Source organism: Lates calcarifer, linkage group LG12 (genome assembly GCF_001640805.2).
Source record: "Lates calcarifer isolate ASB-BC8 linkage group LG12, TLL_Latcal_v3, whole genome shotgun sequence".
In the NCBI taxonomy this organism is placed as follows: Eukaryota; Metazoa; Chordata; class Actinopteri; family Centropomidae; genus Lates; species Lates calcarifer.
The window spans coordinates 3,976,193-3,991,555 of NC_066844.1; the positions used below are offsets into that span (position 1 = coordinate 3,976,193).

Below are 15,363 nucleotides of genomic sequence, written 5' to 3' on the forward strand. Positions count from 1 at the left end.
ATTATCACTGAACAATCCTGAGTAAACCACTGCAACCACACACACACACACACACACACACACACACACACACACACACACACACACACACACACCACACACCACACACACACACACACACACACACACACACACACACACACACACGCTGAGCTCAACACCACAGTGGCACAGTGTGTTGCCAAGTTGGAGTGTAGGGTTAGGGTTGGTTAAATTTAGAGGTTTAGGGTTTTGTGTGTGTGAGAGAGAGAGAGAGAAGAGAAAGAGAAAGAGAAAGAGAGAGAGAGAGAGAGAGAGAGAGAGAGAGAGAGAGAGTGTGTGTGTGTGTGTGTGAGTGTGTGTATAATAGAGAGAAAAGTGTCCTTTGTTCGAGCTGACTGTCTGTCTCCCTCTGTCATCTTCCTCATCATTAACCAAATATTTAGCGACTGTCCTGAACTCTGCGTCATGTCTGCTGCATCCCCAACCAGACGACTGTGGCATGTGTGTGTCTGTGTGTGTGTGTCTCTGTTTATGATTACATCCCCCACAACAAAGACATCCCAGCACTAGATCACAATGATACCAGAGACACGATGACAGCAATTCAGCTTCATAAAGATGTGAGCGTCTGCTGTGAGACGACAGGACGGCCGGCGGTGACGAGGACACAAAGACAGGTGTTGTACATTTTGTTTTTGTTTGTTTTTTTTCTGTGGTGTTGGCAGAGCAAAATAAATTTCCATCCACCTCAACTGTATTTGAATGGAAGCAGAAGTCTCATCAGCAGACACCACAAAACCAAAACTACACTGAACCACATGGCTTCAGTATTAACTGTTTGGATGTAGCAGAACAACTATTGTGCTATTTATTAATTTCTTAAGAGGAATTTTCTCTATATTAACAACCAGCAGGGCGATTAATCGGTTAACCGATCGATCGTTTGTTCAATAAAATGTCAGAAAACTGTGAAAACGCCAGTCTCAATTTCCCAGAGCCTCTTCATATTGCTTGTTCTGTCCATTCAACAGTCTGACAGATATTTAGTTTACAATGATGTGAACAGCAAGTTCAGCCAAGACACTGTTTGGAGTTTTATTTGTATTTTCCTGTCAATTATAATCAATTCATCAAGTAATCCGGCTCTACTGGACAGCTTCACCTTTTCAGAACAGAAGTTTGACATTTTGGGAAATAACATGCATTGAGTTTCTGACAGAGAATTAGACGTTTATCTAGTGTCTGTATGTTAAATATAAGGCTTCAACCAGCAGCCTGTGAGGTTACCTTCAAGTGGAAACAGCTAGGCTAACCTTGCCTGGCTTGGCTCTCTCCAACAGTAACAAAAGCAGCTCCTCTAAAGCTCAGCAATGAACACATTAAATTATGTCTATTGTTTGGACCGTACAAAAATTGAATTTTCTTATCTCTTATCTCTTTTCTTTTCTCTTAAGCAGTTACAGAGTAAACAGCAAAGACACTGCAAAGTTACTGGCAACAACCAAGAAATACTCCGACAATAACCACCTGCAAAATGGTGCTTTCAAACAATGTTTTTTGTACGATCTGAGAAGCCAACGAAAAGCCTGGGGACGACTGCACTGAAAATCCTAATTTGACAACTGTTTTCATCATTTTGATCATTAATAAACAGGGAGAGATGTGACTTCCAGTAACAAATCCTCACATTGAGAAAAACCTGCACAAAGCTGCTGCATTTAGACCTGAAACCAACAAAGGAGCTTTCTCCGCAGAGAGGTGTGTAAGTCTATATCCTTCCCTCTCTCATGTTACCTTTTCTGCAGCAACACAGAGGCTCTGTGTGTCGTGTCAGTCTACAGCCTTTTGGCGTGGGAGGGGAGCTGACCGAGTGAAAAGATAAACAACGCAAAACTTTATTTCTGTGTATATGTACAACATCTACACGGTCAACATCTAACAGAGATAATCCCGTCAGGCTCTTTTTGTGTTGTGTGGTATTTTCCATCTCTGTCTGCAGAGCACTGAGCTACAGGCTTAGGACTAACTTTATTGTCCAAGCTTCTTCATATGTAGGTGAGCCAAATGTCCAATCTCACTGACACTGCCCTAAAAAGCTGATTGGCTCATTGTATGTGGGTCAACTTTTTTTTAGCTGCTTTTTACTGTCGGTCCAGTCACACCTGAATGAGGCTTTTGGCAGAGTCATTTTCAGGATAAGTTAGGGCTGCTTAGAAAACATATCAATTAGCACATGATGTTCTGGTGAAATCCTGGAATTACATTTGCCAGCGACAGTCGCAGCAGAGCAGGAGGAGATATCTCAGGCTATTTCTGACACCTCTGGATGCAAAAGTAAAAAACTGTATTAATTATTCCCAGAGACGATGTTATATTACTCACAGCTGGAGCAGTTCTATGGCTTAAACAGACAGGAGTGAGTCCAAGTTAAACAATCATAAGAAAATATTGGTTTACTGAAAACTAAGAGGAATTTCTTCTGCTATTTCTACCAATTCACTACTACACTGGGAAAAATCTATTATTATTTAAAACATTGACAGTGGGAAACTTAAACTGGCTTATAAGATTGGTACATCATCCAGGAGAGTGCCATTTAAAGGTCAACAGTAACACTAAGGATATCGTTTAAAGGACCAGTGTCACATTTACGGGGATCTATTGGCAGAAATGGAACATAATATACATTAATATGTTTTTGTTAGCGAATAAACACCTAAAAGTAATCATCGTTGTGTTTTTTGTTTGCTTAGAATGAGCCATTTATATCTACATAGGGAGAGGGTCCTCTTCCACAGAGTCCACCACATTTCTATAGTAGCCCAGAAGGGACAAACTGAACCAAACAGTGGCCTTTTGTGTTTTTGCATTGCCACCACAGTGTGCACATAGAAGACAAAGAAGACCAAGAAGAAGGAGGGAGAGAGTAGTTGATGGCAAACCTCTTCACTTCAGCTGACACAATTTTGTCACCTTACAGCCACCATAGTCTCTCTGACATGCTTGGAAAAAGAGGGGTGAGTGGACAGCTATTCAGTTGGTTGCAGTCTATGTTCTCCCCATTAGATGCGAATAAATCCTAAAATGAGAATACAGTACGGTGAAAACCACATAGCGGCCGCTTTCACTTTACACCTCAATAAGCAGAAAATTTGACTGTTGAATTTGCAGTTAATACTTTTTTTACTGCTCTGTAAGTCGTTGATAATCAAATCAAAAATCAAGGCTCAGATTTCGTAAATCTGAAATCTGACATAAAAAAAGATTAATTGCTCAGCCCTATTCATGCCATGTCATCTACACTATAACCTGGTTAATGTGAATAAAGTGGTGATGTAATGCTCCAAAGTAAACTAATCTCTGGTTTACAGGATCTCTTTAATAGTTCAGTTTAATGTTTGTTGGTGTTTTTTCTGCTCTAATAGTTTTAAAGAGCTGTGTCTCTTGAAACGAAAGCTACAACCTGAAAGCAGTTTTCTTGTTCGCCCCAAAAAATGCAACTCTTGTTCCAACACCACAAGTCACGCTTCTCCAATTCCTCCAGAAACCATCCTTCATGGTGGAGAATCAAAACATGGGGGGAAACTACTAAAATTACTCAAGGCCTGTGTATCAAGTAGTTTTGACCTCACTGCAAGTGACTTGAAATGCGATCTGGTTGTGATTGTTGATCTGGGTGTAAACACTGATCATCTCCACAGAAAAAACAGGAAGCTGAGGTTGAGAATCTGGACCCTGAAACCACTTCATCTTGATGCCCCATGTTTACGCTCCTCGACCATCTGACTCCGTTTGGTTGAGCTGTAGTAAAAACCAAAAGGAGAGAGCAAAGGCCACAAGTGACAGCAGCTCTGATGTTTTTTTCACCTGGAGGAGTGAAACTAAAGAACTGAAACAGACAATGAGAAGCAAGCGGGTTGCTGCAAGAGTGAAGGAGCTGTGAGGTTTCAGTGTGTGTGTGTTTTGGTGAGAGATTAAGGCCAATTCAAACACTCCTGCCAGCTATGACTTATAGACATGGGAGACCTTTGCATGTAACAGCACATTAGAGTCTTTATGGCTCCAATTTCCAAAGGAAATGAAAATGATTCATGAACTTTACAGTGGTCTGTACTCGTCTCTGCGCTTCAGTTCACTTCAGTGTTATTGTTTAGTTTTTGCTTTAGTTCACTTGAAATCTCCTCCATCATCAGCCTGAAATATCTCAAAATGGTTTGATTTGTACAGACATTCATTGTCACCAGAGGATGAATCCTGAGGACTCTATAACTGCAAGACAGATCATCATGAATGGTGGTCCCCTCTGAAAAACATTGGTTTATGACCAAATGCCCGCAAAAATAATGACATTCCTCATCAACCTACTTTGTGCTAATTAGCAATTGTTAGCATCCTGGCATGCTAACAAGCTGAATATGTTTAACATTATATCTGCTTTAAGTGTGCCAGCATACTCAGCATGCTCAGCTCATATGCATCTCTCATCTTTTCATCTTTACTCACAGGACCTGAACGCAGCATGAGGCAGCTCTGGGTCATTGAAGTTATGTGACACTTTCCCTTCAAGGCCACCACACCTCCCCATCCTCCCCCCTTAGTCGACTACAGCCAATCATGGACAATGTTTACAGAGGTTGCCGTGACAACAGGTGGAATGCACCTCATCCCGCGCTGACCTTAGGACGCTTTCTTCCCGTGCCTCTGTGTGTGTGTGTGTGTGTCCCTACACTTTCCGCCTCTCTCTCTCTCTCTCTCTTTCTGTTCATCTCGATACCGATTGTTCGTGATGACAGTGAAAAACAATGTTGCCAAATCAGTTTCAGCTGAAGGTTTCTGTGAGAGTTTCACTGTCTCCACACTGGAGATAGAGGTCTTTACAGGTCCACTCAGCTCCGAGGAACCAAGACCCAACCCTGGACCTGAGTCTGACTGGGTCCAAAGCCTGCTCAGTCTAATCAATAATTGATAATCCAATATCAATGATATAAAATACAAACATCTTATGCGTCTCTATGGGGATATTTTTGACTTTTGGCTTTTCCAAACATCACTGTAAACACTCTAAAACAATATTTTGTTATATAAGGATTTTAAATACATTTAGAATGTATTATTCTGCTGTAATAAAAAACAACACACAAGAGTATCGATGAAGACTGATTAGGTGTATTGATAAGAGTAGTAGTGGTAGTTTTCATTTTGCTTTTATATGGATTGGTGCTTCTAACTGTTTTTCCCACCTAATTGAACAATTACTTCTGTGGAGATAAATTAAAAAGCTCTGTGCAGGTCTAGAAGAACTTAATAATCCCAAAGAGGAAATTCATGAGGTAGAGCATGTTTGAAACATTAAAAACAGGACATGAAGATGATAAACAAGCATTCAACAACATCACACTTATGAATCAAAAGACAATTAAACAGACACAAGCAACTCAAGAGCATGAATATAAACAAGAGTGACAACTTCCCTGCTGCTTTACTTTGCTCCTTCCTCTATCAGTAAAATCCCAGATGACACATAAAACCTCCTTAGTGACAAAAAACAAACAATAAAAAACCCCATCATGACACAAAAATGAAAACAGAAACTAACACATCAGAAACAAGAGTTGAGTAACAGCAAAAACATAATGTAAACACTAAACTTACTCACAAACACACACACACAGAAACCACACGTCTATCAGCTGTCAGAGTTCAGTGAGCTGAGGACTGTTGTTGACACTTAGCACCACGGCAACCACAGGCCGAAAGAGAAAGAGAGAGAGAAAGAGTGAAAGTGAGTGAGTGTGTGAGAGTGTGTGTGTGTGTGTGTGTAGCGTGGTATCAGGTCCAGGACAGCAGCAGCCTGCCACTTAGTTAATATGTCACAGAGGGAGAGAGAGAGTGGCAGCAGTAAATGTGCTGTTGGCAGCGTGACGTGGACCGTCTGGTCTAAAATACAGTACGAGGACGCAGCAATCCAGCATCAGCATCGATACTGACCTGATTAATCCAATCATGTAGCCACAGCGCTAATGTTAGCAACAGATTGCAACGTTTCAGAGATTATTTTTGTTGTTATATTTTTGAACTTCTTTCCTACAGGCACTTATATTCTCAATAAATGTATACTTTCTATTGTACAATATCACAATATAATACAATAACTCATTGTACTTGTATAGTAACTATCTATCTATCTATCTATCTATCTATCTATCTTTGCCTGCTGATATTTCGCCAAGCAAGTATTAAATATCTTTTTTGTCTGGTCTCGATATGCGGCCGATTCATTATTGTAGAGTTCTGGAAATTCAGAGATATGAGTACTTGTTTTTTTTCATCCAAGCAGTTTTCAGCTGTGACAGGCAGCGCCCACAAAAGGTCAGAGCAGCTGGGGTCAAAGTTCAACAAATGAACTCTTAGTGCAGCCCAGCTCCACTTGGCGCACCACAGACATCCACGTTTTTCCCATGATAATGTGAAAAGGCCTTGAAGGGGGGTTCTGTACAGATTTAATATTGCAACACCACAGACAGACACACATACACACAAAAGAAAACGAAAATACACTTTAAGTCCCTTGTATAGATCAATCATAATAATGTATGTTTTGTGATAAATGCTTCCTTCAAACTCCATACGTTCAGTTTGTAACACAGACATTCCTGTTATAAATGAGTCGTCTCCAGGGTTTTTTAAATTGTTTTTACAAGCAGAGTAACTCTAATCGTGACCTGAAAGGTGCAATAATTTTTATCCCCACAATTGCCAAGAAACAGTAGAAATACCTCATAATGGCACAAAGTAATCCACCAGGAATGTGCTGCTTTATGTGTTTGATCATCCAGAGCGCCACGCTGCAGAAAAAGTTGAGCCAGTTTCAGCTTTTTCAGTGTGTCAGATGATGCCACAATTTAGTTTTGTGGTGTTGTTTTGGACACTGGTGTCGGTTCTTCATCATTACCTGAGCTGCAGGAATCAGCAACCACACATTAGAACAACAAAGGACAAAAAGCCTCTGATGAATCACAGCTGCATATTAAACAGATGTTTATACATGAGTGATGGTTGTCCAGGTTAAAACGCAGACCTCAGTCACTTTGGTGAAAATCTGGACAATCAATCACTTCACACATCGAGCTAAAGTTCCTCTAAAAAACACAGCCTGAAGGCACTGAGCTTAACTCTGTATGTGTGTGACAGAGAGAAACAATGAGGTCACACAGTCTGATTAAGGTCACAACTAAAAGCTACAGATCCCGTCGGGCCTGTTCTTAGTGTTTTCACCTGGTTTCCCACACACACACAGATGTAGGGCAGCAAGCAGGGACACAGCAGCAGGTAGATTCATTTCAGACAGTTTGAAAAGGACGGCTCAGCAGTTAGCACTTTCAGTAATTAAATATTCTCTGAAAAGCTTCACCGCTTGTTCCTGTGGACGGGTCTAATTGCTGGTGATGCTTTATTAGACCACAACATTTATATATAATATAAACACCTTTTAAGATGATCATTGACACATCCAGAAGATACATAGCAACACTGTCATTCATTTGGAGTTTGTGTTTGTGTCCACCTGATAAATGTAAATCATTTTTTCACTCTTTTAGCTGTGGTTTTGGCCTCCACCTTGGGGCTAAGAAAATAAGTTGTGAACATAAAACTGATATATGATCACCTTTGAAATTGATATCGGCCGTTGGAACTTGCTTATTTACACATAGAGCAGTTGCAGAGCAACATTATCATTCATTGTGAGTCATGTTTCTGTCCACCTGATGAATTTTAAGTCCAATATTCACCTGTTTTTAGCTCTGAGGGAAATCTCTGGCCCTGTGGCTGCTACATGCTCCACTGTGTTCACCAGCTGGTCTCTAACTGAGTCTGTCTGCTGTTTGGTGCTGAGCAGGTACTGGACAACGGGGTTTTAGAGCTTTTTCTCTGAAAACTGCTGCCTACTGTGGGCAAAAATGACGCTAAACAACGAGAGCAGAGGGAGTGAACCATCACAGTAAAATCAGGGCCAGATTTTTGGCCAATGAACTGAAAGTCATCATAAAAGCTGACAGAAGCTGCAGAATCTGGTCTTTCTCACTTTATTTAATAGCCACAATAGAGAGAGAGAGAGAGGAAAGGCAAGGGAGAGAGAGGGGACGACATGTAGCAAAAGGCCAGGATTTAACCCCGGGACGTTTGCGGTATGGGTGCCCTGCTCATGATTTTGGTTTTATGACACATTTACAGTAAGGTTCGGTGTCAGTGTTTCCAGCTGCAGCAGCCAGAAAATTAACTCTGATAAACCCAGTGTACACGACTATTTAGCAGCTACAGAGCCAGAGATTTCCCTCAGGAGGTGGTGGAGGCCAAAAACAGAGCTTAAAGAGAGGGAATATTAGATTACAGTCATCATGTGGACACAAACGCAAACACAACAAGTGGTTAATAAATTAACAAATTAATCAAAATGTTCTGATTCTCACTGACTGATTGGTTGACTAAACCTACGCAAACAGGCTGAGAGCTCTCTCCCACTTCAACCATGATGCAACACACCTGCCTGCACAAGTGGATGGCCAACACCCTCTTTATACAACACTGTGTTCATACACAAAGACATACACACACACACACTTGTCACTCAACACATTTCCCAGTGTCCCAACTGACAAAGCACACACACAGGGTTTTGCAATCTCACACTGATAAAGTCTTAAGTCATTACGTTGGCTACAGTGCTACACACACACACACACGCACGCGGGCACACGCTCACACACACACCACACACACCACACACACACACACACACACACTCAAAGCTAAGTTAATTCAAAAATGATTTCACTTTAGCCTCTACTGCTTTTTATGCAATCTACATTTAAATTACTATAAGTTTTATTTCTTTTTCAGATTTTCTTCTCAAAATCAGAAATCTGAAACTGACTCTTCTACAAAAAGGTTTTTCAACTGCAGGACACTGAAACTTTTAGTTTGAGTCAAAAATCATCTAAAAAAAATACCAGATCCTGCAACAATAATGGAACCAGAGTTTTTTGGACAGAAATGGCACGAAGTGACAGATCGAGTCGATCCTCAGCTACAGTTACATCAGGAACAAACCACAGCTGGTGGATATGAAGCAGGGTGGAGTTAACACACCGCGTGAGAAGCCAACGGCCTCAGATGAAAACTCAAGATTATTCATTCATGAACAGACTTGGATCAAATTTTTATCTTTATAATATCTTGTCTGGAAGTCAAATCCTCTTTAACAGCCTAAAATAAATACTCTGTGTTGCTTTCTACTGCAGCTTCTGATCTTTCAAATCTCAGACTCTCTTGCAGACAGTGAAAGCAGCAGCAGAAGAGAGACTGGGAACTGAAAGTATACAGACTGCTAAATGAACATGTATCATTATGAAGCATGAAATGCTTTAAAATGAAATGAATGTGTGTGTGTTACAGAAAAAAAGCCAGGGGCCTCCATGAGGGGCCCCACACCACAGCTAACCATTAACACATAGTGACAAATGAAAAGGAGACGTTAAGTTGAATCACAGCAAACATCTCCTTCCCACGCTCCCTCCCTCCGTCCCTCCCTCCCTGGTGCTCTCTTCCTGTCACACAGGTGAGGTATCTGACAGACCAACGTTACCTGTGTGACCACACTGGATCTAATTCAACATGTCCAGACTACACAGATTCTGACCTGCTGTGTAGTTATGAGGGAATATCACATACACTGTATAACAGCACAATCCTGCAACAGGCCTTATCAAACGAGTTAATATCACCTGTTTTAAATATGGTTTCCCTGACAGAGACACGCCTTCAGACAAGTCTGCAGACACGAGACTGTAATGTTCATTACAGACCAAAAAAAACAGAACTGTTAGACCGATAAAAACTTTATTATAAGTTATGGGTCTGGTTTGAACTCTGTTTGGTCTATTTTCTCCATCAGTTGATTATTTGGTCCATAAAACAGTTAAAAACCAGCATGCCTCATCTCAGACACAGTCAAAGATATTCAGTTTATTTCTACATGTGACCAACAAAATCATTAAGACCTCACAACTGAGAGGCTGAGACCAGGGGATGATTCATTTCCTGATGACTGACCGTCTCAGCTCCTAATGATTATTAGCTACAACATACAGAAAAATGTCAACAAGTTTTCTAAACTAAAAAAGACCCATGTCAGCGTTTTCTGATCTCACTGAGTGACCGGTTCATCTCTGATCTGTCTGTAGCTATGCAAGCCAAAACATGACCAGCTCTGACTCTGTGTGTGTCCCACCCGCCCAGTCATTTCCTCTCTTTTATGGAAAATCAAACCTCCACAGTTTTACATCACCGAGCAGGGTCCGACCTTAGCTCACTCCCCATCACAATTCACCGACCAGCCTCAGTGACTCAGGACAGTTTCACACTCTTTCTAATTAATGTGTTTTGTTTTGTTTTCCTAAACCAGAGTTCATCCAGAGAATTTACTACATCTAATAAAGTAGAAACGCTTCTGCTGAATCCAGGAGAACGGTCTCTGTAAACCTTGAAACAGTGGTCTGAATCTCAACCGAACTCTCCCTCACAAAAACAGCGTCTCACCACTCATGAGCTCAGTTCAGCTGTGGAAACACGCATTCCGTATTTAGACTTCCAGAGGATATTTAGGGTCCATCCCAATACCCACACTTGTGGTATTTGTGAGTAGTAAAGTGCCTACTTGGGTGACATATTTCCGGTGAACTGCCACAGAGCCCGTTAAGACCACAAGCTCGTGGGAGTTTATCAGAGCTCACTGGGTGAATAAGGACATCCTGTCACTCACAGAAATATAAATAGTGTATGAGCTCAGATGATTTGTCAGATCGATCACCAATATTACAGCTGCAAGGATGCAAGTAATAAAGATACTAAAGTGAGTTATCTAGAGGAACACAGGTTCTTAATTTTTTAATAATTGCTGCGTTTTCTTTCACTCGCCCATGTTGCACCACCCTGTTTTTAAGGCAGCCCAGAACAGACAAATTGAACCAAACAGAGGAGAGAGAACCTGTTGTCTTACAGACTAACAGCTAAATACAGTAAATACAGGTATATAAATAAACCTTCTCACTTGACAAACTAGTCCACGCTGTAGTTGACACCATTTTGTCACCTGGCAGCCACCATAGACTCTCTTCTCACCACTAGACGCCAATAAATACTACACACTGGTCCTTTAAAGCAATATTACACAGATACTTTACCATTAACATTGATGGTACACTTACTTGTGACAGGGAGAATGGTGCCTCTGTCAATTCCACTATATAACTACACTATATAACTTTGAACAGGTATGATTTCCTGCTAACTGAGCGACAGTCAGTAGTAGCTTAAACTGCCAGAGTCAGGACCAGCAAGTTCAAGAGTAATGCTGAACTGTAGATCAGGAGACTTAGAAGTCATTAAAAACCAGCGTTTATCTCTGATATCCAGTGAGGAGACTTTGAAAATATCAAGAATTATAAACAGAGTTTGGTGTGTTTGTGACAGCAACAGCACTTCCTGCTCCAAAAGCAGAGCATCGTGGGTAATATACACCGTTCGGTTGTGTTTCAGTTCAGTAAGTGGAACTACACAGTCTGCTCCTGTCAAGAGATTGATAAGTTTTGGATTTTACCAACTTGGAACCAAATCCAAAATGGAGCCAGCTGTCGGAGCCCTATGCATGCTGCAGCAGACCCCAGTGAATTATGGGATACACTCTTGGTACTGGGACAGACCCTTAAGTTATAGCCAGACTTTTAGCTGCCAGGAAACCAGAATCCTGAGCCCAGAAGTCTTCATCACTCCACAAACAAACACACCTGGTCCCGTCCACCGGTCCAACCACAGATATGAGATGAGGTCACTAATAAAGGCCTGAGATGTCTCTTACAGAAACCACAGTGTTCTTTAGGTGTGAACGCTGACAGAGGAGCAGAGCTGCTGAACTCTGCTCCTTCTGTGGTTTCAGCTCATCTCTAAAGCTGAGAGTGACGCTTGTCGTGCCAGGATAGCTGGACTTTGTTAGCTCTAAATTTTCAGAAAGAAATGGAAATACATCACTGTATCATTCCAATTATTCCAAATCTGACAATATTCAGAATTTGACATGGGTCGAGTAAACAGCATATTCCTTCTCTAAATTTAACATTTTCCAATTAAGACATGTGGTATATGCTGATATTATTCTGCTTTTTGAATAATTCTTTGAACATGTATAGAGTGCATTTGTAATGTGTGTCTCAGTTGAGGGTTTTTTGCATCACCCTCTCACATGTTTACGATAAGTGTGTTGCATAAGAACTAACCAATTAGACGATAGTTTGCAAGGCTGGCACAGAAACACATGCCCCATGAGAAAAGCCGACGTTTCTGGGTGGAAGGAGAAACAAACCTGCTTTTTTAAACATTATGAAAGACTGAAATTTTCTATCAATGAGGATAAATGACAGAAAACACCTCCCTATAATGCAGCAGCAGCACAAACTACACCCTCCAAAACAATTATGAAGTTGACTGAAGTCAGCACCACAAAATGAACATTATAACCTTCATGAGGGAGGATTCGCTGCATGACTGTTGTATTATTTTTGACCAGGTGTACCTAATAAACTGACTCCTGAGTGTACAGTGATGTAAAAAAAAAACATACAAGAGGAAATTCACTGCATCTGACAGTTTCCTTAGATAATGAAAACAAAAGGAGCTGAAAAATGCAAAAACACTTTTCATCGTCATCTAAATCAATTAACAGTTTTCTATAGAAATAACACATTAGCTACTTAAAAAAAAATCTTTTTCCATCAGCAAATCCTTAACATAAAGTTCTGCTGAAGCACTGAGGCCAAAACAAATCCCATTGTTTTCCTTGAAAGAAAATAAATCTAAAACAGTGAAAAATCTGGGTCTGTCTCATGTAATTTACATCACAAATATTCAGCAAAATAACTGCAATGTGAATATCTGAGGAGCCTGGGTGGAAGCCAAACTACATTAATTAAAATCAGATGTGTTGTAATTATGTTTCGGACAAAACAGCAAGCAGCTTGTTAAAAAGAAAACAGCTTCACGAAGCAGAATCACCGAGCAGCAGATGGAGGCTGATCACCGTCATTCTCATACAGCTGACAAACCACATTAACAACTGTTGGCTCTGACTTTGTGAACGTTTGGGGTGGGGGGGGGGTTGAAATATTTTCATCCAGTACCCAAACGGAGAAGGCTTCACCTCTCCACATGAGGCCAGGCTCATTAACACAGGTGTGTCCTCTCGCTGTGGGAACCTGCTCATTAGCAAACACACATACAGCTGGGGTCATGTTGAGACTCTAAACCCACAACATGCCAAAGTCCATCAGGAAAACTGTCATTTTAACACTGCTGTTGACAACATGATGTATTTTACCAGTGACTACCATGGGATCCAAACTTTGGACAGTGGACAAGTTAACTTCAACATTTTAGAGCCGATTTGACAAAGCTGCAACTTCACGATTAACAGAAATTAAACATTTCCTATACAACACTGGCTTGATTTAGGACTGTATGTATGCCGATTTGATTTCAACTCTATGAATACTCTAAACAGATCATTTACCATGATATCAATGTTGCAAATGGGCACCGCGTCCTTAAATTGCGGAATTCTTAAATAGAGTTTGGCAGGGAGTTCTTGTCACACCTATTTGCTGCATGCATGGGAGCAGCCATGAAACAAAACGGACTAAAATGGAAACAAACCTCATTAAAAGTGACATTATTTCACTAAGAGGTTAATTTTCGTCAACAATTCGTTTAAAAAAAAACCTCGGGAAACTTCCACACAAATGAGGGACAAAGGCACAAACTGAACTTTGGTCTCAAATTGCATACTGTATTCACCGCATTATAAAGCAAAAGTCGATGTTTTCAAACACTACATAACCAACTCTCTACTTTAACATAACATAATACACTCAATAGCACTAACTTCAATTTAAAAAACAACTTTTAAAAGTGTGTTTCCTTACCTAGCTAAATGCAGCCAGGTGGGCTGCAGCAACGGCGTGAACGACTTACAAAACCTCACATTTCATATTTAATAGTTGTTGCTTTGTGTATATAATGTATGCCGAATTAAAGAGGGAATCCAGCTGATTCGGAAAACATCATTACAATAAAGTAGGAAGTATGAAGTAGTGTGGAAAAGGAATTAAACTTTGAAACGAAAACTTTGCATGACAGAAAGCGGAGTGTTTGGGCTACAAACTGGGAAAACTGGGGGAAAAACTTTACTGGGACAAATAATATGAATGATACTATCATCCCTATCATGAGTGCACTCTTAATTAGCAAGTAAACTAACTTGGGGGGCCACAAGTTTGGTGTTTTGGAGCCTCGAACAAGCCTCCGGGTGAATGAATGGACTCACCTATGGAGACCAGCTTTATGTTCTCCTTGTCCAGGAACTCCAGAGCCACCGACACGTTTTCCAGCTTCATCTGCCTGAAGTTGGGCCTCGCGTGATACTTTCTGTACATCTTCTTGTGGCTGAGCACCTCCAACAGCGCGATGAGCCTCAGGCCGTCGCCCAAGTCCAGCTGCAGGTCCCCGATCCGCTTGTTGACGCACTTCAGGTGCTCGTTGATCCAGCGGGTGAAGGTGTTCTGCTGGATCTTCTTCCATGGAGCGTCCTCAGCCAAGTCCTTCTCTGTGGCCGGCATCTTTTACGGTTCTTCTGGTTCGCTATCGTCAACGCTTCTTGTTCGGACTGTGGTTAAAATGTGACAGAAAGTGGGGCTTTGTGTTCCCGCGGTGCGTCCTCGGAGCAGGCTGAAGGAGGTTTGAAGTTTTTCTGAACCGCACGGAGACTGGTTGGCTGCTGAGGCGTTCATGTGCTACTCTGAAAGCTCGGAATGCTCCGTTTCTTTAGTCCTGTCGAAGTTTGAACAACGCTGAGGCGTCAGCTGCGTTTTACCGCCCTCACTTGGATGAAAATTGTGACCTAAGAGTAAGAAAAAATACTTTAAAAACAAGTTTAAAAGAAAGCCAGGAAGCGAAAAGAAAAACTCAAGTTTCATGCAGAGCAAATAATTTGAATTTTAGTGTAACAATATTACAATTAAAGGTAAACGTAGATATTGGAAAGTAACGTTTTCAGAATATGAAAATGATCTGAACCTTTACTTTAAAATAACCTGAAAATGATGAAAACATTCTTAGATTATTTTCTTTATCATAGCTTTCTGTTGCTGTTGAGGAATGAGGGAAATTTTGAGCCATGAATGCAGCATCAGTCTGGTAACTCACTTTGACAAAGATCGTCTATGAGCAAAAACAAAACCCATGTTCCACCTTCTGGGGCTTTTTTCTTTATGTTGT

At 40.9% G+C, this 15,363-nt stretch overlaps 1 protein-coding gene and 1 long non-coding RNA gene across 2 annotated transcripts in view; one reads left to right on the forward strand and one right to left on the reverse strand.

Moving 5' to 3' along the window:
* LOC108874767 (filamin-B) overlaps window positions 1–14,998 on the reverse strand; it is a 65,276-nt gene extending 50,278 nt beyond the window's left edge. The window contains 1 exon segment of the mRNA XM_018663296.2: window positions 14,414–14,998. Coding sequence (XP_018518812.1) covers window positions 14,414–14,705 — 292 coding nt within the window. The 5' untranslated portion in view covers window positions 14,706–14,998.
* Window positions 1,217–5,593, forward strand: LOC108874772 (uncharacterized). Its single transcript, XR_001959774.2, has 2 exons — window positions 1,217–2,999; window positions 4,488–5,593. It is a non-coding gene; the product is annotated as an uncharacterized LOC108874772 (long non-coding RNA).
* Window positions 14,999–15,363: the final 365 nt, after the last annotated feature.